Source organism: Cricetulus griseus (genome assembly GCF_003668045.3).
Source record: "Cricetulus griseus strain 17A/GY chromosome 1 unlocalized genomic scaffold, alternate assembly CriGri-PICRH-1.0 chr1_1, whole genome shotgun sequence".
Lineage (NCBI taxonomy): Eukaryota > Metazoa > Chordata > Mammalia > Rodentia > Cricetidae > Cricetulus > Cricetulus griseus.
In genome coordinates, this window is record NW_023276807.1 from 192,807,598 (window position 1) to 192,833,824 (window position 26,227).

Here is a 26,227-nt window from a genome sequence, read left to right on the forward strand (position 1 = left end):
TGACACAAACTAGAATCATATTAGAAGAGGGAACTTCAATTAAAGAACAGCTTCCATCAGATAGGCCTGTGGGCATGTTGGTGGGGCATTTTCTTGATTGCTGATTGATGTAGGAGGACCCAGCCCACTGTGGGCAACACTATCCCTAAGCTGGTGGTCCTGGGTTGTGTAAAAAAGGGAGCTGAACAAGCCATTATGCAGCTTTCCTCCTAGTTCCTGCCTCTGCTCCTCCTTAAGTTCCTGCTCTGTTGTTCAACGATGGTCTGTGATCAGTACATGGAAGCCAAATAAACCCTTTCCTCCCCAAGTTGGTTTTGGTCAGTGTTTTATCACAGCAAAGGAAAGCAAAACAGGGCCCAACCTTTCTTATTTAACCTATCTTCTATCTGTTTTTACTTCCAGAGAAGTTTCTTGAAGGTCATCACTATTAATGATAAAATTATGATACATGGCATGGAAACTTGTAGGGAGACACCATAACCACGCCTCTTAAGGGCTAGCTACAGGTGTGTCTGACCACACCCATCAGGATGTGGTCAAGGTGATGTGATAAAGGTTTAAACAGATAGCCAAGGCACATGGTAGCTCTCTTTTGTCTGCTGCTTTGGCTCGCTCTGGTTTCCTGTCAGTTGGCATTTACTTATTAAAGATATCCTGACCATTACGGGTTACGTATTAGTTATTCATCATAATAGATACTAACTTTGGATCTTATAGACAACCATGATGGGGTGCCAGCATTGCTTGATCAATGCTGTAATACAGAAAGTGCGAGGGGGTTTCTTCTCCAACATAGCACCATTTTTTATTTGAGTAATCTGAGTCACAAATTAGCTTTGTTTATGATTTTCTGTCTCTGGATATTTTTTCTAATTGTAGGGATCAAACATTATGCTGCCTTCTGCTAGGCTTTCTTCTAAGACCATAAAGTATCTTCTTAGAGTTACAGAGTTACTGTGCAGAAGTAGAGGCATAGGAATCATTAAAAAGCAGTCTTTCAAATATTCAGTCCTATATCTTGCCTTCACTATTTATCTTTTTTGGTTTAAATAGGCAAATATAAAATAGTTAATGTTGGAGCCAGGTATGATGGCACAGAGCAATAATTGCAGCCCTTGGGAGGCCGAGTCAAAAGTATTGCTGTGAGTTTGGGGTTAGCTAAACCCTGACTCAAAAAAGTTTGGGAGGGTCTGTATAGACAGCTTTTGCTGGGAAAGCAAGTTCAAATCCCCAGTACTAGTAAAAGCTATGTATGGTAGTGTGCTATAACCCCAGAGTTGGGCCAGAGGCACATAGATCCAGACAGTTCACAGGCCAGCCATTCAGCCTGGCCAAAATGGCAGGTTTCAGATTCAGTGAGATCCAGCCTCAAAAATAAGGTGGAGAGCAGTAGAGGAAGACAGCCAATATCATCAGTAAAGTTGTAATCTTGTCTTTCCTATGTGTATGCTTTTTTGTGAGATTCTTAGTTGGAAAGAATTCAGACAAGGAAAGTGAGTGCTATACTGTGATCCTCTAAAGTCTTCAATACCATGTGCAAAACTGCACACTTATTTACTTAAGGGTTATTATGTTTCACAATTTTACTGACTTGTTTATATTCATTACCTATCTATATAGATATATAGTGCTGCATTTTGCGAAGAAAATTTATTTCAAATATATCATGTACTTTAATTATACTTACTTCATTTGTTCTCCTACTGTGGTGATATATTATTTATGACTTATTAAAGTTTGCCTGAGGATTCAGAAAGCAAAGTCAGCCACAAGCTATAGAGGTCAGGCAGTGGTGATACACACCTTTAATCCCAGCAGCCACACTAGCTAGCCAGGCAGTGGTGGTACACACTATGGAAAATATAGTATTTAAAACCATTATCACCTAGAATGCAAGTTCTTGAAAGGCATATTTTTCTGCTTCTGTGTTTTCTTTGCTTTATATCTATTACTTTGGAACGTGCTCAGCACATACATTTGTTGAAAGAATGGTTAAGTTATATAATCTGAAGCAAGCTTGGGCTTTACTTTATAGACTAAACTACATTCACTCAAAAGTATTTATTTCAATGTATACTATGTCATAAGCAGAATATAAACCATCAGGAATAAAAAAATGAATCATATAGAAACAATTTTTGTTATGTTAGAAATTATGCCCAGTTCTGAAAACATACTAAATAAAAACCTTATATTAACATGTTAATTACTATAAGAACACAACTAGAGAGTGTCAGAAGCTGGACATTACCAGTTCTTTGCCCTGGCATCCCTTGAAAAACTCAGCATCAGAAATTGGATCAGAGAGATAGGATTGAAGGAGATTTAGCCGAAGACCCGTGGGAGGTTCGTTAGTCATTTTTACTCCATTCTGTAGAATAGTAACTGGGAACTAAGACAAAACAAAGTATTATGAAAGATAACAATCTTGAGCCCTAAAATGTAAACATCAATAGATTAAAAAATGATTATATGAGCCAGGCAGTGGTGGCGCACACCTTTAATCCTAGCACTCAGGAGGCAGAGGTAGGCAGATCTCTGTGAGTTCAAGACCAGCCTGGTCTACAAGAGCTAGTTCCAGGACAGCCTCCAAAGCCACAGAAAACCCTGTCTTGAACCCCCCCCCCAAAAGATTATATGATGGGGGTTGTCCTTCTGTATATTTTTCTCTTATTGGTTGATGAGTAAAACACCATTGGCCAATGAGGCAGGAAGATAGGCTGGCCTAGGATGAGGAGAATTCTGGGAAAGGTAGGCAGAGAGGGCCCACCAGAATGGTCACCACTTAGGCCACCAAAGGAGTAACAGGTCCAGACCTTTCTCCGGTAAGATAAGACCTCATAGAAATACATAGATTAATAGAAATGGGTTAATAATTAAGACAAACCTGGACAATAAGAAGCCCTAGTCATTGACCAACACTTTTATAATTAATATAGCCTCTGTGTGTTTATTTGGGGCTGAAGCAATGGGATAAAGAAAACTCGGCAACAGTTATAGTAGTAGAATATTTAAAAAATCTCTAAGGTTGAGAGTTTAAAACTTAATTAAGAAATACTGGACTCTATTATAAGAAACATACTTTTGGAGATGGATAGCTTGTGAGCCAAAGCCTAAAAGTTGAATTGCAGACTTCAGGTGAAAAATCTTCACATATTTTTTCCAATGTGGGCATCCAGGAAACAGCAAGGTGACAGTTTTGTAGACAAACCCAAGTTCCTTCTTCTATTGCAGCTGTAATCATTTTTGATGCAACTGGTCCTTGTCCTTGTCCCAGTGAAATAGCTTGAAACTTATTTCCGGACATAGATTTATCATTTGCAAACTTCAGCAGGCCTACAAGGGTCAGAAATAAATGACACCACTTCTACTCTATTCTTGCTTACAGTTCCTATACATACATGTTTTGTCATGGAAAATCCTGGTTATCTTGCTAAGCAACAGATTTAACAGATTTATAATTACATAACAAATGCATATTGAACAAAAGATTTTAATTGTAAGTTAAAAGCTTACAATATATGCTGGACACACAGTGCATTTATATACACACAGGCAAAACACATACAAACATAAATTGTGTGTGTGTGTGTGTGTGTGTGTGTGTGTGTGTGTGTGTGTGTGTGTGTGTGTGTTACAGTATATATACTTACTGGCCATAGGATCTGCTCCTGGAGACAGCACAAAAATTAAGGGAATGGTGCAATTTGAATCCAAGTAACTCTTTGTCAGATCAAATGGTGGAGGTTCTACAAATTTTTTCCCTAGCTTATCAGTTACATAATTTGTTATAGCTGGGGTTATCTGGGAATAGAGAAAATACAGACTTTTGAGAAAGTTTTGCTGCATACCACAGATTTACTGAAAAACAAACAAAAAATCGAACATAATTTCCAAAAGGCATACAATGCACCATAGAAAAATCATTAATTTCCTTAATATGTAAGAAGTAATCTGTAAACTAATAGGACAAGAAAAACATTCCAAAAAAATGGACAAAGGAGATTATCTTTTTATAGAAAAAAATACACATAAGTCCTAAACATAAGGAAACATGTATCTACACACACACACACACACACACACACACACACACACACACACACACACACTTTAAAAGATCCTTAAAAAATAAGATCCTTTCATTTAGTATGGCAGAAACTGCAAACTATCTGTGACTTTTGCCTCCCTTATGTAACTTAGTCTGGAAAGCCCCAAGTGGCATGTTTTAATTCAATTTAGTTCAACCCACTTTGTAGAAATTTACTGACCATATCGTATCTGCCCATGTAGTGCTTTAAGTCTTGAAGATACACAGCAAAACAAGATATGGGTTCCCAATATCAAGTGTTCCCTAGTCTGGCTAGGGAGACCCTAACAAATCAACTAGTATTGTGTGTTCTAGGGGCATAAGTTCAATGGTGTGTATGGTAAGTTCAGCCTTCAAAACATGGATAACAAAGCAGTAACCCCACAAGAGGTGGGACTCACTCCACTGTCACCAGAGAACCAGTCTGTAAAGCACAGATAAGTGACTCCAGATGCAAAGCAAGAATTTTTTTAGACCAGTTCAGCAAGGTCTTTCATTCTTCAAAGAGAAATTACTCTTAGTTTACTGTAGCTTTTTAGTCTCATAAACTTATAATACAACTTTTAAACTTTTTAACATTTAGCTTATATAGACATTGCACAGCATCCAAAAACATTTCCCTTTCTGGTCTAGTTCTATATACTTTTATCTACATTTAAATTTTAAAATATTTATTTTATTTAGGATTTTTGAAACAAGGCCTCGCTCTGTAGCTCTGTAGCCCAGACTAGCCTGGAAACCCTAGTGGTCCTCCTGCAACATTTTCTATAAGCAAGACTCAGAGATTGCAGGGGTTTTCCCCCCTTTTTCTTCCCACACTGGCTAAAACTGTAAGTACATTTATTTCCTTTAGGTTATTGTTATCTCTAGGTTTTCAATACCAGTCAAAGAGTAAACCTGAAATTCTGGCTACACAGTGTTTGCTGGTTAAGAGGTCAACCGTGCACCACAGGCTGTTGAGTTTAAAACTGGCACTTTATAAACTGCAGTTTATCTGAATCTCAACTTTGTCTTTTACCTTATCAGGCCTTAAACACCGAAGAATTATTATTTTCTGCAGTTCATTTAGCGTCTTATCCATTGGTTCTGGAAATCTCATATTGTGTGGCTCTTTGCTGTCATAGATTTCCTGCCATTCTTCTGTGTTTTCACAAAAATGCTCCCTAGTAGAAAAAATATTTTTTTCATTGAGAAATATTTTAGGAGATGACTGAGCAAGGGAAGAAATAAGACATTAAGGGAACTATTATTGTTGTTTTTACTCTTTGGCTCTTTTTTGGAGGGAGGTGCCACCCAGCTCCTAAATAAGTCACACAGAGTTTTATGAATGCCTGGACTTAGCTTGGATAGTTTCTAGCCAGCTTTTCTTAAAGTTTTCCATCTACCTTTTGCCTCTGGGCTATTATCTTTCTCTATACTATCTACCCTTCTTTACTTCTTACTCCATGGCTTGCTGTGTGACTGGGTGGCTAGCCCCTTGTAACCTCCTTACTTCCTTTTCTCGTTCCTTGACCTCTCATCCCAGATTTCTCCTATTTATTCTCTCTGCCTGCCAGTCCCACCTATTCTTTCTCTTGCCTTTCTACTGGCCAGTCAGCTCTTGTCTAAAATACAATCAGGTATTTTAGACAGGCAAAGTAACACAGTTTCACAGAGTTAAACAAATGATGCATAAAAGAATGCATCATTATTGTAGCATAAATGAATGTAACACATCTTAAAAATGACATTCTACAACAGGGGACCATGTTAAAATCACTAGAATATAGGAGTTGTTCCTTTTTGTTTTGTTTTTTGTTTTTTGTTTTTTTTTTTGAGGCAGGATTTCTTTGCATAACCTTGGCTATCCTGGAACTCACTCTGTAGACCAGGCTGGCCTTGAACTTACAGAGATCTACCTGTCTCTGCCTCCTGAGTGTTGGAATTCAGGGGGAGGCAGGAATGTATTCTATCTAGGAACAGATAAACACTTCCAGGAGAGTAGGCGAAGACATGTGAGAAGAAGCCAGAATCTTTGATTCAGACAATGCAGTTCTAATGAGAGTTATGATATAGTCCTCCTACAGCCTGAAGGACACTGGTCTTGGTGATGACAGATTCAGTTGACCTCATCCAGCTTTGAGTTCTTTCCTGACATATGGTATTATTTCAATCCTGAAAACAAATACCACTTCTTGCTCCCTGTAACTTCTTCATAAGGACCAGCATCATGTAGAAAGAAATGGAGAGTGATATGTAGAAAAATAAAATAACCAGAACTGGGTTTTTTCCAAAGTCATCAAAGACTGCCTACATTTAGTCCTTAGCTCTGAGTAAAAAATGTTCAAAGTCAGTGCCCAGAGCCCTCTGCTCTTTCAAGTGACCAGTTTAATCTCACATTGGTAGACACCAACCATGATTAGCTTTTCACAAACAAAAGACTCCAAGGCTATTATCAGCAATTCGAGTGACTGAAGATCTCCATGTTCACAACACTCATATGTCAACACCTAGTTCATCAACTGAAGCACATTCCATGTGCTGGGTGTTACTGGATCTCTTGAACTTCCAAGCTCTGCTGTACTGGCCTGGAACTCACCATTTAGACCAGGCTAGCCTTTAAGTCAATCTTGTTTCTTCACTCTGTGGATTACAAACATGTTCCACCATGCCTCAAGATGCTGTTTTATGTGGAGATGCTTCAGCAAAGTTATTTCAGTTAAACAGTTAATTGGGAGTTTTTTTTTTTAAACATAACCCCTTTTCTTGCCAAATTCTTTTTCTGTCTGTCTAAAATAAAGGCAGGGGAAGGTTTCCCCACCTCAGGGCTGAAGATTGGTAAAATGGAAATAGTTAAATGAAAGCTTCCTCCTTTACTACAGCTCTTAAGGGAAACAAATAGTGAGACCAGTGGGACTGTTTTTGAAGTTAGAAAAACAGCTGAGGTAGAAAGGTTCAGGGATACCACCTCAGTTCCGACAGAATGATTTAAAGCCACAATGTGGAGGCATTACACACATCAGATTGTCTAACACTGTCAATCACAGATTTCTGCATTCTACTTTTATTATCATTCCCAATCCCTTGAAGAGAAGATGGCTTTTTTTTTTAAATAAAGAATTTTTAAGCAGTCTTTAACATGCCTTTCCTGGGATGCCAAGGTGGTTGTTGGAGACTGGTTCCTGTCTCCAGCTTGGTTCTTGTCCCACACTCCTGCAAGAATGGAACAGGCAGATAGCAAAGGGTACTGATGGTGACATACTTGACTGTAAACTCAGGGTTAAAACCCTGAAAACAATTGTCCTGGTGGTATGATGGAGCCTTCTTTGGATATACGCCCAAGAATGTTATTGCTGGGTCTTGAGGTAGATTGATCCTAATTTTCTGAGAAACCACCATACTGATTTCCACAGCGGCTGTACAAGTTTGCACTCCCACCAGCAATGGAGGAATGTTCTCCTTACTCTGAATCCTCTCCAACATAAACTGTCATCAGAGGTTTTCATCTTGGCCATTCTGACAGGTGTAAGATGGTATCTCAGAGTCATTTTGATTTGCATTTCCCTGATAACTAAGGATAAACAATTCCTTGAGTGTCTTTCAGCCATTTGAGATTCTTCTGTTGAGAACTCGCTGTTTAGATCTGTACCCCATTTTAAAATTGGATTATTTGGCACTTTGACGTCTAGTTTCTTGAATTCTTTATGTATTTTGGAAATCAGCCCTCTGACAGATGTGGGGTTGGTGAAAATCTTTTCCCATTCTGTAGGCTACCATTTTGCCTTACTGTGTCATTTGCTTTACAGGAGCTCCTCAGTTTTAGGAGATCTCATTTATTAATTGTTGCTCTCAGTGTCTGTACTGTTGGTGTTTTATTTAGGAAGTGGTCTCCTGTGCTAATGTTGTTCAAGGCTACTTCTCACTTTCTCTTCTAACAGGTTCAGTGTAACTGGACTTATGTTGAGGTCTTTGATTCACTTGGACTTGAGTTTTGTGCATGGTGATAGATATGGGCCTATTTGCAGTCTTCTACATGCTGACAGCCAGTTATGCCAGCACCACTTGTTGAAGACATTTTTTTCCACTGTACAATTTTGGCTTCTTTGTCAAAAATCAGGTGTTCATAGGTGTATGGGTTGATGTTGGGGTCTTCAATTTGATTCCATTGATCCACATTTTGTTTTTATGCCAGTACCATGCTGTTTTTATTACTATAGCTCCGTAGTAGACCTTGAAGTCAGGAATGGTGATGCCTCTGGAAATTCCTTTATTGTACAGGATTGTTTTAGGTATCCTGAGTTTTTCCATATGAAGTTGCATATTATTCTTTCAAGATCTGTGAAGAATTGTGTTGGGATTTTGAGAGGGATTGCATTGAATCTGTAGATTGCTTTTGGTAAGAGTGCTATTTTTGCTATGTTAGTCCTACCTATCCACGGGAGATCTTTCCATTTTCTGATATCTTCTACAATTTCTTTCTTTAAACACTTGAGGTTCTTGTCATACATACCTTTCACTTAGTTTTACCCCAAGAGATTATATATTTTTGTGGCTATTGTAAAGGGTGTTGTTTCTCTGATTTCCATGGCAAACATTTGATTAAGGTGGTGTTTTACAATTCAGAGGTTCAGTTCATTATCATCACGGTGGGAAGCATGGCAGCATGCAGGCCAACATGGTGCTGGCTATATTTTGATCAGAAGGCAACAGGAAGTGGTCTAGGCACTTGGTGTATCTTGAGCACATGAAACCTGCATCTACAGTGACACACTTCCTCCAATAAGACCACAGCTACTCCAACAAAGCCACACCTCCTAACAGTGCCATCTGTCTAACCTGTCTTAATCCCTTCAAGCCTGAATGTGCAAGCTATAGTTCTAAACCTGCAGTCATCATCAGTGCTAGGAAGCACAAAACCTCGGGAGATGGCAATTTTCCATGAGGGCCAGGCAGCTCCTGAAACAGACGTGATCATTCATCTCTCAAAACACTTGTAAAGATTTCTTTGGGTCACTTTGCAGGACTGGAGCAATGATCAAGAAGACACCTATGCTGTGGATAAGAACAGGAGGCAGAAATCGGTCAGGGAGTTTCCAGTGCTTGGCCAGCAGCTGGAACTACTCTGGTTTTGTTCTGCCTAGAGGCTAGACATGACAGAAAAAGCAGGGTGGGATTTGATTCTTGCTTTGTTTTCTTATCTTTTTCTCCTAAATGAACTCTCTTGCCTGGAAACTGTATGTGAGGATGCCACTGAAAGAGAGAGGCATCTGTACACTCTTGGATGAACTAACTGGACTGACCAGCTCATCTCCCCATACTTCATCCCAGTTTCTGCTATATACCTGATAAAACTGTCCTAGGCTAGACAATAACAATCTGCTCCCTGGGATTTGCTCCTGCTATGCAGGAGCTCTGTCTTCTTTGTAGTAAGTTTTATACTAAAACTTCTAAATCTTACCCTTCTGGAGTTTAGGAATTTCATTTTTCATGTTTATAAGAATCTGGAGCCATGTTCTCAGTGGAAGTTGTATGTATCTGTGAGCTTATAAATCCTAACTCTTGGGTTAGAGCCCACCTGAGGCCAGGATCCTCTATCATCCTCAAGAGACCTCTCTTTTTTAATCTCACTTTCTCCGTATCACAATAACTGATTAATTACACCTATTTATTGCTTTAAGTCTTCCTCTGTAGACCTAAACTTCACACCAGCACTCTAAATATGGGCTTGGGGGAGGGGCCACAGCCCTTATGCTTCTTTTCCCAGTGTGGCCACTGTTACTTGTTTCTTTCATTGGTATATTGGGATAGATGACAGAGCTGCAGCAGACCATGGTCTTGCCCTAATTCTTCCTTACATTTATGTGAAGTGTTATATTATGTGAAGAGCCTGTCTTTCTACTAAACAATAAACTAGAAAGAATCATTTAAAAATTAGATTATAAATTTAGTATTACCATTCAACGTGAAGTCACCAAATGTATACAATTACCTGAATCCTTGGAAGACAGGAAGTTCACTTGCTCTACAAATCTCCTCCCAGCTTTTATCCTGTAGCCAATCTGGAGCAGGATTTTTTTCACCACTCTTAAGACTTACTCCTCCAGTTAAAAGAAACATCAGTTCCTGGTATTCAATCTCTTTCTTGGCCCTGTGTTCCCAACAATAGCTATTGTAAACTGTTGATGTTAAAATGGGATACTGTCAACTGTATCAGAACCTGCATGGAGTCACTCAGACTGTACTTAACTTCACAACTAACGAAAAGACAATAGACAGAACAGAACATAACCACTAAGGGACAAATAGGGTGGTTAACATGGTTGCCTCAGTTCTCTTCACAGTGACAATTCCCAGATGCAGAGCAGAGGTGGTAAAAACCAAAGCCTGGCAGTATTGTTCAGACAGGAGGCAGCATTACAGAGGGCTTGACAGTGTTAGTGTGGGGATCCAGGTGGCTGATAGTGGTTGTAGGAGTTCTGCTACTTAGGAACCTCTGCTCAGGTAAAGCTGAATCTTTTCCTGAAGCAAAGTTAACACATTTACAAAGCAGATATAAAGAAGGATAAAAGGGCATAGAAAATGATAAGGGGGACTGAGAAGGGGAAAGGAGTCTGCTGGAAGCCTGTCGAAAAGGAGTCTGGGAATCCCACAAACAAGAATGCTTAGTTTTTGAGTACAGTAGAAACATCTTAACTTCCTCTGTGACCTATGATTTTACTGTATCAGTTGTAATCCCATCTAAGACACACTAGGAACTATATTCTCATTTACTGAAAACAAAACCCTTTGAGATGTAGCTTCAGAACTTAACAAAACCAGTCTATCTGGCTACTGGGAAGATATATAATTGCAACTCAATTCGGAACCCCACACTCATTGCTGTGTGTGTCTTATTGCTTTCCTTAAGAGTCCCACTTTCTATTTACTCCTGTGTGGAAGCCACCTTTTAGTAAACTCCAACTCTGCTTCATATTGGCTCATCCTGGAATTACTTCTTGTAGTGAAGTCAAGGATCAATGATCCAGCTTTACTTCAGAGGTCCTTGAAAACTCAGGCTGCTGATGGAAGGATAGGGCAACGGCTCTGCCCCACCACTGCTGACAGAAATAAGGGATTGTACACACTTTATGTAGAGGGGAGGGAGAGCACATATTTATTTAACAAACAAAAACAGCACATAATGGCACATATCTAAAGAAAGAGGTACTTAGGTATCTACAGTAGATACAATATTTCTGTGGTTTTTGTTGTTGTTGTTGTTGTGGTTGCTGTATGGTTTTTTTTTTTTTTTTGACAGAGTCTCTCTGTGTAGCTTTGGAGCCTATCCTGGAACTCACTCTGTAGACCAGGCTGACCTTGAACTCACCAAGATCCACCTGCCCCTGCCTCCAGAGTGCTGGGATTAAAGATGTGTGCCACCACTGCCTGGCACAATATTTCTGTGTTTTGAGGTAACATTGTTAAAAGGATATAGTTCCTGACAAGGATTAAAGATTAAGCAATATAAAATTGAAGTAAAAAATACAAGCTAACTTTTTATTTTAAATCTCTCTCTCTTTCCCTCTCTCTCTCTCTCTCTCTCTCTCTCTCTCTCTCTCTCTCTCTCTCTGTGTGTGTGTGTGTGTGTGTGTGTGTGTGTGTGTGTGTGTGTGTGTGAGCTCATATGCATTCACACATGTGAGTGTAGGCACAGTTGCCATAACTCGCACGTAGAGGTCTGAGGATAACCTGGGGTGTTGGCCTTTGCTGTCCAACTTGTTTGAGACAGGGTCTGTTTGTTTGCTGCTTCACATGCTAGGCTAATTGGCCCACAGCTTCTAGGGTCTCTGCCTTCACCTCACTGTAGGAGCTTTGGGATTATAGATACATGCTCCCACACCAGCTCTCTGTGGTTACTAGAGGTTCCCATACCGAACCATCTCCCCACTTACATTTATTTTTTCTATGTTAAATCAATTACTTTCATAAATGGTTTTATGATTTTACTGTGCTCAAGGATAAGAAAGGAGTGCCAATAAATTCAAGGGCACACACATCCTGGTCTCAAGTAAACATGTTTTTTTTTTTTTTCTTTACATCCTTGTTTGAGATGGCTTTAGGAAAATGAGCAACATACAAAGGCTGGCCTATTAGAATAACACCTGACTTTAACGAGGTAGAGCTATATGTATAAAGATAAAATCTGACATCTATTTTAGATCGTGCACACAGATCTGTTACCTCTGGCTTAGATATAGATGCTTAGATATAAATGTAAAAGGAAAATAATGAAATTTAAAGATAATTATGAATATCTTTATAATATCAGCTGAGGGCAAAGTGTTTTCACTAATCACAGACCATAAACCAGAAAATATTAAAATTAAGAATTTGTGTTATTTAAGAGAATTAAAGGGCATTCTAGATAGTGAGTGACAATCACACACTGTTGGTGGGTTTGGATCTAGATTATATGAAGAACTCATATAAGTTAGTTAGAAAACAACAAAAACCCAATAGAAAAAAGGAAAGTGATAATAAATTTCTAAAACCCCTACAGGTGTGTGTGTGTGTGTGTGTGTGTGTGTGTGTGGTGTGTGTGTGTGGTGTGTGTGTGTGTGTGTGTGGAGCCTGACACCATTTATCATCACAGAGAAGTTTAAACCACAAAGGAATAATGCTTGTCACATACTAAAATATATTTTGAAAATGACAATAGATGACACATATCTATAATCCAGCACTTGGGGGACTGAGGCAGGAAGATTGTGAGTTCAAGGCCATCATCCTGGCCACTGAGGACCTTGATGCAAAGAGAATACAGAATTTGGTGCAGACCTAGAACAATAGGAGCTTTACTGCTCAGGGGATATAAACTGGGGCATCTGGCAAATAATTTGCCCATTTCTTTCTAGAAGTTTTCCAAATGGAAGTGTGTGTACTACAGCACCAAGATCTTCATATAGCAGTGTTTGTAGTATTGTTATTTAGATAAGGTTGAAGGCAAAAGAAGAAAACAGAGTACCTACTTTTGTATATTGTTTATATAAAAGGAAAATTAAACTGCAAGACTAGATAAGAGAACCAACTTTGGAGAGAGTTAAGGGGTGAAGCACAGAACAGATTCAGGAATGATTGGACCGTTCTATTCCCAATTTTGCCTTTGCAAGTTGATTGATCTTTGTAATATATTTTGTGAACATTTATGTAGTATATAAATATTAAAAATAAAAATAAAACCAGAATATCAACACTATTGTGGAAACTATTGTTGGTGGGAGAAATAATGAATTAAACCAAGCAAGGCATTATACTATTCTCTAAGAAGCCATTTTGTAGATTATATCCCAAGGCAACTTTTAAAAGTAAAATAAGAAAATACAAGTGACTTACAGAAGAAGATTAGCACATAATAAAAAGGAGAACAATAGCTTGTCCTTCTCGAACAGTGATCGGCATATGTTGCAATATAAGTTATATGTGAAGTGGTCATTTAAATATCGAAGGCGCTTTTCCAAAATTTTGGATCTGTTACTGAAGTGTTTAGAAAGAAAAAATATGTTATTAAGCAAAAATAGGAAAAGTGAGTGACCTGGGTTAACCTATAAAATGTTTTAAATTTATTAAAGCACTCATTGCTAGAGACATTTGCAATCACTCATATACAAATGTAAAACTTGTCAAACTCAGGTAGTTGCTAATAGTTCTCATTCCTCCATCTCATAACTAAAACATGTAAACCACATTTATGTCAGTTCTTCATTTTGACCTTTCTCCATCACAAGCACTGTGTAAATCCACATTCTAAGTCACAAATGGGAAATTTTGGGGGTTTTAATTATTCAGAAGACATTGTTCTACCAAGAGCTTACACAGAAAGAAATTTCTTAGAGTACACATGTGGGCCCAAGTCACATTTTTATTTTACTTAATAAGTACAGAAGTTATTAAATAAAAGACATTGTTCTCAACACTTTGAAAACATCTCACTTAATTCTCAAAATGACCAGAGGAGACAAATATAATTATTATTCCTATAGAAATGGTAACTTACTTTTCTATAGTCCTGTAGCATGTATGAGGTAAAACTGAGATTGGATGACTCTAAAACATATGTATGTATGTATGTATGTATGTATGTATGTATGTATGTATGTTTATGTATATGTATGTATGTATGTATGTATGTATGTATGTACACACACACACACACACACACACACACACACACACACTGTGACAGTTAACCTTTGTTGTCAATCTGATGGATTTAGGACCATGATGTAAGCTAACCTCTGGGAATGTCTGTAGGGATTTTTTATATTGACTAATTGAAATGGGTGGCACCATCCCATGGGCTAGAGGAGGAAGGGAACTGAGCACTAGTGTGACTAGCCACCTCACACCCTTCCACCAGGTCAATCCAGCTTGATGGACCTTCAAACTGTGAGCTCAAATTAACCCCTCTTTTCTTAAGTTGCTTTTTCCAGGTATTTTGCTATAGCAACAAGGAAAGTAACTAACACATTTCCTAATCAATTAAAGTGATAGCATCTAGCAAACAAATAGAAATGTGGTACAGTCTTTTAGGCACCTCAAAGCTGGAGAAAGAGATATTAGAATTGTCAGCAAAAAGAAATCTTGAAGTTGGATGGTGGTGGTGCACACCTTTAATCTCAGTACTTGGGAGGCAGAGTTTGAGGTTAGTCTGGTCTATAGAGTGAGTTCCAGGACAGGCAGGTATGAACACAGAAACACTGTTCCAAAAAACCAAAACTAAGAAGAAAAAAAGAAAGAAAGACAATCTTAGAGCATTATTGAAATATTTAAAAGACAGAAAGAAGAGCTAGCTGTGGTGCCACATGCTTTAATATCAGCCCTCAGGGAACTGAGACAGAATGACTGCCACAAGTTTGAGGTAGCCCCATGAGAATAGCAAGTACTAGGTCAGCCAGGGCTACATAGTGAGACCATCCTTATATGCGCAGATCTTAGGTGCATGAAACAACTTTTCAAAAGAAAGACTTTTCGTGTCTTTCTTTTGTTCTTTTCCCCCTTCTTTCACTTCCTTTCACTTAATGTTCTATAATGAATATACTACAAAAGTAACTAGAAACAATTAGATTTTTTAATGGAAAGGATGGGGAAAAATCCAACCTAGAGAGAATGGATAAAACTAGAATCTGCTTACCTGTCATGAATAGAGTTGATATAAAGGTTCACAAACCAGATGAGAGAGTATTGGTACATGGGATCAATGTTAGCCAGGTCTGCAATGCTAAAGAATAACACTGATGAATGTTTAGCAATGGGTCTGTAGCCTTCTCGGGACTCTGCTATTTTGAGTTCTGTTTTCTCTGCAACCTGGTAGAAGAGAAAAATCAAGCTGAATGAATAGGGGGTGTCTTAATCATGTATTTTTCATATAATGAATTTTATATGTATTTGAACAGCTCTTAAGTCAATAACAAATTATATGAACTTAATTTAAGTACATTCCTCAAGAGAGGAGTTTCCAGCTAAAAGCTAGAAAGAAAGGAAAAGGGAAGAATTGCAGAGGGAGGAAGAGGAAGATGAGAGGCAGGAAAGAAGAAAGGAAAAAGGAGGAACTTTACACTGTAGATTAACAGTGTGATGCCCACTGACCACTACTCTCTTATCTGAAGATCATGAGCCCTCAATGTCTGCATGAGTCTAACATGTGTCTGTTAGTTATTTACCCTCTTTGGTTTTAACAGGTCAGAGGAAGGAGGAGGTGGGAATGGAGAACAGTGTGCACATACCCAATGTTGAAGATATCACCATGTGTACTATTATAGCTCAGCACAAATCCCGACTATCTAATAGTTAATAGTTTCATATATACTGAGAATACTTTTCTCAACTAGTCTCTCACTCATGTAACATCTTTGCAGTTAGTTAATAGTGTCATATATATTCAACCCTGGAAGAAGAAGAAAAAACTTCCCTAAGGTAGTAGCTCTTCACTTGACAACCCAATCTGGTAGGTTGATATTCATTCTATGGGGAAAATGCTTAGAACACGTTCCTTGTTTTGCTATGGTTTTGTATGCACCAGTGGCTGCATGGGTATGCCTGTGTAGACTTGATTCCATAGAATAACCCCATACAGTCAGGCATCCAAGACAATCAGAACTTGAAGCACTTCAGAACGTCAGTCTGGTGGTTCTTGTCATAAGTGCTACAGATAGTGGGAAATTTTCTCTGTGTTGTTTTCTACATGTTAGATAAATGCATACAGAAATGAGGACAGAAGTTTTGCAGAAGAAACTGATCTTTTGATAGTGTAGAGAAGCACAAAAGTCAATAACAAATTATATGAACTTAATTTAAGTACATTCCTCAAGAGAGGAGTTTCCAGCTAAAAGCTAGAAAGCCCCAGTAAGGGAAGAGACAGCATGAGAATACAGTGCTTCTGTTCATCCTTCAGCCCTGACATACTTCATATCATAGAAAAATAAAATATTCTAATGCATATTTTTAAATTATAGCTAGTCTGAATGGAGTTATATGCTTTGTGAAGTTCCCCCATTTGATAAAATATAATCACAAATGGTCTGAGAGTTCTGAATCTCAGTCTTGACTATATGAAGAAGACCAAAGTTAACAGCAATTGAGAATCCATAGTATTTTATGTAAGGAAGCATCCTACCATTATGACCCACTTTCCTTCTTCCTTTCACCCCTCCTCTTTCTGTTTGCAGGGCCACCCTTGGGCAGGTGGTCCTGTGTTGCATAAGAAATCAAGATGAGCAAGCCATGAAGGATAAACCACCATGTTCATGTTTTTCAGTCCTGCCTCCAGGTTCCTGCCTTGATTAACCCTGATTATGGACTGGAACCTGTGAACCAAATAAACATCTCCTTTCCATGTTGGTTTTGGGCAGTGTTTCATCACAGCAACAGAAAGTAAATTCAGATGTCTCTCCTCTCTGATAATCAGCTTAGTGAGGGCACAATGAGTTCTTCAGCGTTTGCTCTGATGAACAAGAACTGGGAAGACAGATACCACAGAGCATCTCAGCTATGGTCTCAGACATGGGCTGTTGCAGAAAATTTCTCCAAGACACTACCTTCTCTGATTCTTCAGAGACGTAAGATAAGGGACCAAACACCAGACAGAAAGAATCCTTATGAACACATTAGTATAAAACCAGACTTCTTGAACATTTTTTCCCCACAGTGACACTGCATTGCAAGGGGAACAGAGGGGAAGATGCTGATTAATGCAACCTCTGTTCGCTATAAGAATAAAGTTATAGTCTTTACAACAGGGGCTGGAGAGCTGGCTCAGTAGTTAAGAGCACTAGCTGCTCTTGCAAAAGACCTGAATTCACTTTCCATGACCCAGATAGCAGCTCAAAACCATCTAACTCCAGTTCCAGGGGATCTGACACTCCTTTCTGGCCTCAAAAGACACAAGCAGCATGCAGTGCACAGACATACATGCAGACAAAACACTCATGTATCTATAAAAACAAAAACAAATCTTTGAAAAATTTTAAAATCTTTAAAAATACTTTTAAGATGGTAAGATGGTTCAATGATAAGAGCACTTTCCCGACAACCTGAGTTCCTCTCCAGACCACATGTAAAAAGCCAGATGAGGTGGTTCCCATCTGTAATCCCAGAACTTCTATGGGAAAATGGTAGGCAGAGACAGAAGATTCAACTGAAAGTTTGTGACACAGTGCAGCAGCAGAAGTAACAAGAAAGATTTGGCTTCTAGAAAGCTGGCCTCTGGCTTCCACATGTGCACCACTGGCCCTATCACTTGCATGTCCCATCTCATAAATTAACAAAACTTTGGGGGAGAAAGATGTGCTATAAAAACAGCACCTGCTATTTCATGAATTTGTAATACATTATTGACTATAGACCGCCTGTCTTCTCCCCCACCTGCCACTTATGCCTCCTTTCCTCTCTGTCTCCTCTTTTCTTACTTCCCTCCCACTCTTTCTCCGTCCCTCCCCCTTCTCCCCCCTCTCTCTAGTAAACACATGGATGACAAGCTGATGCTAGAACACCCCCTATCGCTTCCAAGAACCACTTATTGCTCAGTCATTTAGGACTTATTCCCACACGTCTCAAATTCCAACCACTAACTGGAGTAAGGCAACTTTCAAAGTTCAGTTTTTAGATGAAGAGTCAACGAAAACTAAACAAACTTGATATACTGCACACATAGGTAATAACTTTATTTCTTCTCTGTATAGGTAATGTATGGATTGAACTAAGTTGAGAGAAATTCAACAGTATGATATTACCTTCTGAGTTTAAAATTAGTTCCTAAATTTTCATATTTTGTCAATTTTTCTTTTCCTGAAATCCTACTACAACATGTCCTCAGAGACTAGAAACAAATCAGAATGTTAGAATCCAAACATTTCTATGAGTCCTCATTTTCACCTGCTGTTTCTTCGTTATCTCATTAGACATAATTTTGGCAGAATCTAAGACTTTTATTGCACTTTCATCTTCCAAAATGTTTCCTTGTGAAGATGACAATGTTTCTAAAATCCTTGTCTCTATGTCTTTTAGCTGCTTCTTATTAGCTGCAGACTGAAGAATAAGAACATTCCGCTCCTCCTCTAATTCTGGTCTAGAAAACACAGAAACATTTGCTGTAAGTTTGTAGTAATTAATCTGATTTATATATAAATATCATGCATAACATTTGAATGCATGACTATTTGAATTACTTTATAGCTGTAACAAAGACTAATCAATTTTATTATGGTAAGGGGAAATGTGTGCATACTGTGATGGTTAGTTTTAATGGCTAATATGATATAATGTAGAATTGCTTGGGAAGGGAGATTCAGTGAGGGATTATCTACATTAGGTTGGCCACTACTTCATGGGCTGGACCCCGAACTATGAAAAGGAGAGAGGGACCTGAGTGTGGACATGCATATGTCTACTGCTTTCTTCTTCTCATAGCAGATGTCGTGTGACCAGTTCATTCACTCCCCTGCTGCTGTGACTTCCTTGCTAAGAAGGACTAAGCTGGAACTGTGAGCTAAAATAAACACTTTCTCCCCCAAGTTTCTTTTTTGTTGTTGTTAATATATTTGATCACAGCAATAGGAAGTGAAAAGGCTCTTACAAATATTGAGTTGAGAAGTTTAAACAAAGAAACCATAATTTGCATACTTAAAATGTGACAGCAACTCTAAGAATGCATTAGATCAATCCTAATGGCACAGCTGGTTACATACAGGAAAATAAAAGACTCCACACAGTAAGTTTCTTATTAATTCTTTGGCTTTGTCATCAATAATGCTTCTAAAATAACAATCATAGGAAAAAGGACTAGTCCTCCTGAATTTTTAAGTGAAAGGCGAAATTGTTATTAAGCATTAATGAGCAAAAATAGGATCAAACATCAAAATAATACCATTTGGTTTAGAGAATGTTATAACAGGTCTTGTTTATATTTTAGTTTTAGAAGTAATAAAGATACTTTTATATACTTTTAATTTGATTTCACTCAACAGACTACTTAATAATATCATAATAAGCTTCAACTACAATCAACTATTTTCTCCCAGAGCAGTTCTTTCTTGTACCTTTTCTGGGTACTGTTATATTTTTCTCATTTGAAGAATAGTGTATATTAGTAATAGAAAAATACAAAATACCAATAAAACCACAAAAATTGCCTATGCTCTTATATTCTTGGCTAAAAAACTGCTAATATTCAGATGTATTCTGTCTTAATCTTTTCCTTTCTTTTTTCATTTTGAACACAGATTCATTTATTAATTTTTTTTTGGTTTTTCAAGACAGGGTTTCTTTGTGTAGCTTTGGAGCCTATCCTGGCACTCGCTCTGGAGACCAGGCTGGCCTTGAACTCACAGAGATCCACCTGCCTCTGCCTCCCGAGTGCTGGGATTAAAGGCATGTGCCACCAACACCCGGCCATTCATTAATTTTTTAAATACAGTATTGCTTATACTATATATGTAGTTTTATATCCTGTTTTCACACCCTATCTCAAGCATTGTCTAAATTTACTATTCTGTATAGAAGTATTTGAATACATTTATGATTATATCTAAGGCCTATATTACTATGGGAAAAATTTCTAGTTCACTCTGATAGAAGTCACAGAATGTATTCTGATTCTCATCTATAATAAAAGGCCAATATAACATGACTTGGCTTAATAGTTATTGCTGAAAGGCTATTTTAAAAGATTATATAATTGCTTGATTAATAATAACAAAATATAAAATGTAGTCATTTCAAAATAGTAACAAAACAAAATACTAACAGCCTACAGATATTCTTCAAACTGCCTAAAAGCATCTAAAAAAATACATACCTCTCCTTTGCAACAACAATGCCCAGTAACTGATCTTCAAGCCCTTCTGGCGTTATCATGAAATTGAGCAAAGATACTTTTGTAGCCAGTTCTGGCATGTAGTGTGGGTTTCTCAGTTTTGTGGTGATATAAAATTTAAAATCAAAAGAATATTCAATAATGACTTCACCAAGTCGGATGCAATCAATACCACCTATATTTCAGGAAAAAAAAAACCCAGATAATGAACGAGCCAAAGTTACCTAGCCTCTTTTCCTATGTACTTCTAAGGCCTTACCTAAGTTACAAGCAAAGAGGCCTAAGTAAGTTGAAATAAAAAAACAGATGTGACAAAATTCACTGATGTAGAAACAAGTAAGCAATTATACAGTAGGACTCATCTGTAGCAAGATAGGGCATTATCTCTGGTTGTCATGGACTTTTTGTAAATCGAGATACTTTTTGAGGGTTTTTTTCTACCAAATTTTAACTGTGATTCTAAAATTTTTATATGATTAAAGCTCACCAAAGTATTAGAACTTGACAGAGATAAATGCTCATCAGCAGAAAGATACATAGGGGGTAATGTTTACCTAGATTCAATCTGGCCCACATTCTTGTCATTATTCATAATAAATGGACTTTCTGAGGCCAAGGATCATAAGACAGGGGGATTTCTGTCTGGCATCAACTGGATCAGGCTCTCAACAGAACTACAATGTAGGTAGTAATAGATAAGGCAAAGAAGAGGGCAAAGCACTTCTGAAAGCATCTTTCAGACTTCTTTCTCTACATAGCAATGCTGCATGAGTTCTACATTATCATCATCATTTGTAAGTTTAAGTATTAGTTTTCTTTTGTGCCTCAAAATAATCCAATCATCTTTTAGTTCTACCTTGTTTAAAAGTTTGTCTAAGTAACAAAGGCTCCAAAGAGGGATCCAGATCTTCACCAACATTTTCCAGCAGAAGTGGAGTTCCAAACTGAATGCAGTTTTCCAATGTTCTCATATAGTCTGTATCTGATAGCTTAATAACATTAAGCTGATTGTCTTTTTCAGAATTTTTGATCCACTTATTGGCTTGACCCTGAGGATCAATCATTAGAGGCCTAGAAATATAAGAAGAAAATTCTAAGAGGAACATATAAATGCTACAATTTCTTAAAATCTATGTAATTAAGTAAAAGTTGCTGTCAATTGTTACAAAGTATTTTATATCAAGATTTATCTTCATAAAAGTCCTATGATTATGTATGTATGACTAAAGAAAAGTTCATGAATTTGCCAGGTATGGGAGCACAGGAGGGATGGAAGGGGGAGAGGGAAGGGTAGATAATGTAAAAATATAGTATTCATATATGCAATTTTCAAAAAATTAAGAATTTAAGTTAAAACAGAAAGTAAAAGAAGTACCCATGGCTAAACCAAGTGGTCACAAAGCAAAAACAAAAAGCAAGGAAAGTACAATGGTGGGAGGAGCTGGGGAGAGGACTGGTGGTGGGAGGAGGGTAACAGGGTCAATGGATGAGTGTGCAGAACATATTACATACATGTATGAAATTATCCAGAGAGTAATTTAACAAATAAAAAGAATTTTATTCTTATAAATGAAGAAATGCAGTCTCACATTGGCCAAAATCCCAAGATTCTAAAACTAGACCAGTGTTAGAAGAACTGGGAATTTGTGAATCTGTGAGCCATGTTGTTTTCAATAGCACAGTCATCACAGCAATTTTAATGCACGGCATCACTTACTGTAATGTGAAAAATAATGGTACAAATCATTTGTTAAAAACACATCAGCTAATAAATGATTTTCACAAGTTTGAAAGTAAAGCTACATAGAGTGAGTGCCCAAATTAAGTTTGGTGTATATTTAAAATCTATTTAGGAATGTTTTTCTAGGATAGTAAAGGCTTTGTGTTTGAGAATATATAATTGGTGACTGGAGTGATGGTTCAGTGATTTGGGGCATTTGCTTCTCTTGCAGAGGACCTATGTGGCAGCTTACAAGTGTCTGCAGCTCCAGCTCAAGGGGACCAAACACCCTTTTCTGGCCTCTGTAGGCAACCAGGCATGCATGCTGTACACAGAAATACACACAAGCAAACATTTATGCACATAAAATAAATAAATCCATTTAAGAAGAACGTATAATCAATTAGAAGAGAATAGAACAGTGGTTACTCAGCCTGGGACTTACTGGATGGTGGAGGCTAGAGAAGACAATAGTAAATGGGAATTATAATCAACTTTTATATGAGGAATAATTTCCAGTATTTGGAAGATTACTCTCCTTTGAGAAAGAGTCTCTTCAGTGGTAATCCAGCCATGCCACCATCCAATTTTAAGTGTCTCCATTTCTAAACCATACCATGATTATACTCATGAGTTCTTATATTCATCTGGTTAAGTGTCCCACATCCGCACAATGTCCTCATTTAGGCATACTTACTGCCCCACTTTATAAATAGAGAAGCTGATGCAAGAATTATTTAGAAATCTTTCATTTGGTAAGACAACTGAATAAATGGTGGAATCATAAATGCTCATGTGTTTATACAATAGAATACAACATCCCTGAAACGAAGTACCCATACATGGATGAATCTAAAAACAGTGATCCTGAGAGGAAGATATCTCATATATATGTCAAGAAGTAGATATGATATCTTATATAGATATTAGGCATAACTAATCTATCTTGAGAAGTAATTGGAACAATGATTTCCTGGGTAAAAGAAGTATCCAGGAGGAAGCCTTGCTCTGCATCTTGGAGGTTTGAGTGCATAGGAGTATACTCTTTTTGAACTCACCAAATGGTACCCTTGAGTTTTTCTATTTTGGTATATATAAATTTTACCTCAAACAAAAAATACATAAGTTAATATTGACGTAGTCAACAATATACATGATGATTGCTAAGGGAAAAACACATGTCTGCAGCTCATCTGTAAACACATTCAGAAAGATGGGTTGGCAGAAGAGGCATAGATGGGATTTGTGATTAAGCAGCAAATAAAACAAAATGCTAACTGCAGAGTCTAGGGAGTGACCATTACACTAGTGCTTCTGGTGAAAGTCTTTCAACTTTTATATATTTGAACTCTTGCAAATAAACAGAAGGAAACCCTTTACATTACTTACCATCGTCTAGAATTATTAACAATGACACCATTGTCTATGGAGAATGTATCTGTTGGTAGGCCAGCTATATTCCAAGCTCTAATTTTTACTGGATCACCCAGGGTTTTACTCAATGAGAACTCCTCTGAACATGGGAATTTTTTCTCCTGTAAGAAATGAACAAAAGTCTGATATATTCTTCCATCTTAATGAAATATTAAGTTAAAATACATATTTAACTGCTATAACTAAGGATCATAAAACTACATTGAAAGTTGGACTTTGAGAGTATTTTACAAGTTAAAGAATAGGGAGGGAGGGGAGAGAGGGAGGGGGGAGAGGGAAGAAGGAGAGAGAGAGAGAGAGAGAGAGAGAGAGAGAGAGAGAGAGAGAGAGAGAGAGAGAAATGGACTTCCCATATTTTTAGTGTTCTTCCTTTCTCTGTCCTCATCACTATTATATTTTCCAAAATATACTTGAAATGTTCTAAAACAAAATGTACAAGTGTAAATTTAATACCTTGCATAACAAGCTCCAATCTTCCGTGCATTCTTGTCGAAATCCAGAAGTGAAAGCTCCAAGGTAAGCTATCACTCCTGCTGACACTAAGACATCACCAGTTAAGTTCTCATATGTTATCTGAAGGTCACTGGCAGCTTGAGACCATCTGTGCAACAAACCAAAGACAAAACCAACTAACATTCAATTGTATGAGAAGGGTTAGCTGGGGGGATGGCTCAGTGGTTAAGAGCATTGGCTGCTCTTCTAAAGGACTAGGGTTCAGTTTGCAGCACCTACGTGGTGGCTCACAACTGTCTTTAACTACAGCTCAGAGGGCCAAATTCCCTCTTCTGGCCTCCGCAGACACCAGGCATGTATGTGGTGCACAGATACATTCAGGCCAACAATCATATACATAAAATTAAAACAATAAAAAGAAAGTATAAGGGTCTTCTTGCTCAAATCCTGTAAGAAAAAGCTTTGAAATGTCAGGCTTATCTGTAAAATGAGAAGGTTGGATCCCTTCTAGCTCTGATATACTACATTGTATGAATTTATCACATTTCAATATTAGGGCAATAGGTATGTCCTGTGAAACTCAGCCTTTCCAACAATGACAACCCTAGCATTTTTTTTTTTTTTTTGCTTTATAATTTTCTGTTTGGTCCCACTGTTTGCTTCAGTATTTATTCAGAAAATAAGAACCAGAAACATTTGTAATTCATTCCAGAAATACTATTTTGAAGCAAGACTCTTTGATACTCCTTAAATTAAAAAGTTGAATTTCAGACTGGAGAGATGGCTCAGAGGTTAAAGAGAACTGACTGCTCTTCCAGATGTCCTGAGTTCAATTCCCAGCAACCACATGGTGGCTCACAACCATCTGTAATGAGATCTGGTGCCCTCTTCTGGTGTGCAGGCAGAACACTGTATACATAATAAATAATTTTTTTTAAAGTTGAGTTTCTGCAGAAAAAGTCGATAGTTTTTCCATTCATGATAAATGAAATCATCATGATAGAAGGTATTTCAAAACCATCTGACTTGAACTAAGTTGCTATTTCATGCTATTCATTGAGTGAACATTAACAATAATGAGATAGTTGATGGTGCAGTCCAATCTAAAGATACACAGAAAAGTGGAGAATAACTACCTAACCAACAATTGCCACTTAGATTAAAAAACTGCTGCATTTTCTTTTCTCCTCTTCCCCTCCTTTTGTTTGTTTTTGTTTTTGAAAACAAGTTGTAAATACTGTCATCAACATGCATCTTGCTCCCTTAGAGAGCCCCAGCTCCCAATTCTCAATTAGCCACTGTAAAATCAGAAGTAACTGGGACCAGCACCCGATGACAGCCCCCCTCTCAAGCCCGTCATTCTTAGCTCTCATGAGAAGCAGTAGCCTCTACCTTGATTTTTCTCCTCCGAGCCCTCCTATCAGTTTTGAGGCTCGTTCCAGCTTCTTAGCACACAGTTCCACCTGATCTTCTAAAGCTGCCTTTTCTTCTGTTTTCTCAAGAAAAGTATTCTGTAAATTCTCCAGATGATGTTCTACTTCTGCAAGTTCTCCTCTCTTCTGATTTAAGAGCTCCATTGTCTCAGCCAAGGATTTCTGAGCCTCTGATAATCGAGCTTTCTTGGGAGCCACGACCTGTTTGGAAACAATATGCAGATGTTGTGTGTTCTATGTCGATGCTAGATGTTACAGGTCAGACATGGGGTATAACAACAAATTGTACATAATAAGCATTTAAATCTTATATAAAGCAAAAAGACCTATATACTCCACAAAATATACAAATCATTTGGATTTGTAAACTATAGTATATAAAGTAAATAATTCTGGAATAACAAGCTATTTTAACATAGAGTAAAAATATCACAATATGCAGCAAAGTGCTTTAATATAATGAGAAGTTTCCTATCAACTGAAAAAGGGGTGGGGGAGTCAGGTGATTGTTTCTTCCTTTTTGTTTCACTTGTTGGTTTTTGTTTTGAGACAGGCTCTTCTCTATAGTCTGGACTGGCCTTGAACTCACCATATTTCTCTCAAACTTATGACAATCCTCTTGCCTCAGCCTCCCAAGTCTGGGTATTAGAGACATGAACCACCATGCCTGGCTTCTTGATCTATTTCTATAGTGAGATTTTTTTCTTTTAATATATATGAATATGCTTTTTGTTTTAATGTTTTCTTAAATTATTATTTTCCTTCCTAAG

General features: G+C 37.7%; 1 protein-coding gene across 1 annotated transcript in view; it reads right to left on the reverse strand.

The window, feature by feature from the left end:
- The window catches only part of Dnah12 (dynein axonemal heavy chain 12), a 206,294-nt gene that overhangs the window by 17,844 nt on the left and 162,223 nt on the right, over positions 1–26,227 (reverse strand). Inside the window, exons 54-66 of the mRNA XM_035452634.1 lie at positions 25,417–25,658; positions 24,025–24,172; positions 23,527–23,672; positions 21,274–21,488; positions 20,400–20,592; positions 18,479–18,671; positions 15,240–15,412; positions 13,442–13,582; positions 10,059–10,217; positions 5,109–5,253; positions 3,654–3,804; positions 3,083–3,336; positions 2,252–2,392 (exon numbers count right to left, since the gene is read on the reverse strand). Of these exons, the coding sequence (XP_035308525.1) occupies positions 2,252–2,392; positions 3,083–3,336; positions 3,654–3,804; positions 5,109–5,253; positions 10,059–10,217; positions 13,442–13,582; positions 15,240–15,412; positions 18,479–18,671; positions 20,400–20,592; positions 21,274–21,488; positions 23,527–23,672; positions 24,025–24,172; positions 25,417–25,658 (2,301 nt within the window). The remainder of the gene's footprint in view (positions 1–2,251; positions 2,393–3,082; positions 3,337–3,653; positions 3,805–5,108; positions 5,254–10,058; positions 10,218–13,441; positions 13,583–15,239; positions 15,413–18,478; positions 18,672–20,399; positions 20,593–21,273; positions 21,489–23,526; positions 23,673–24,024; positions 24,173–25,416; positions 25,659–26,227) is intronic.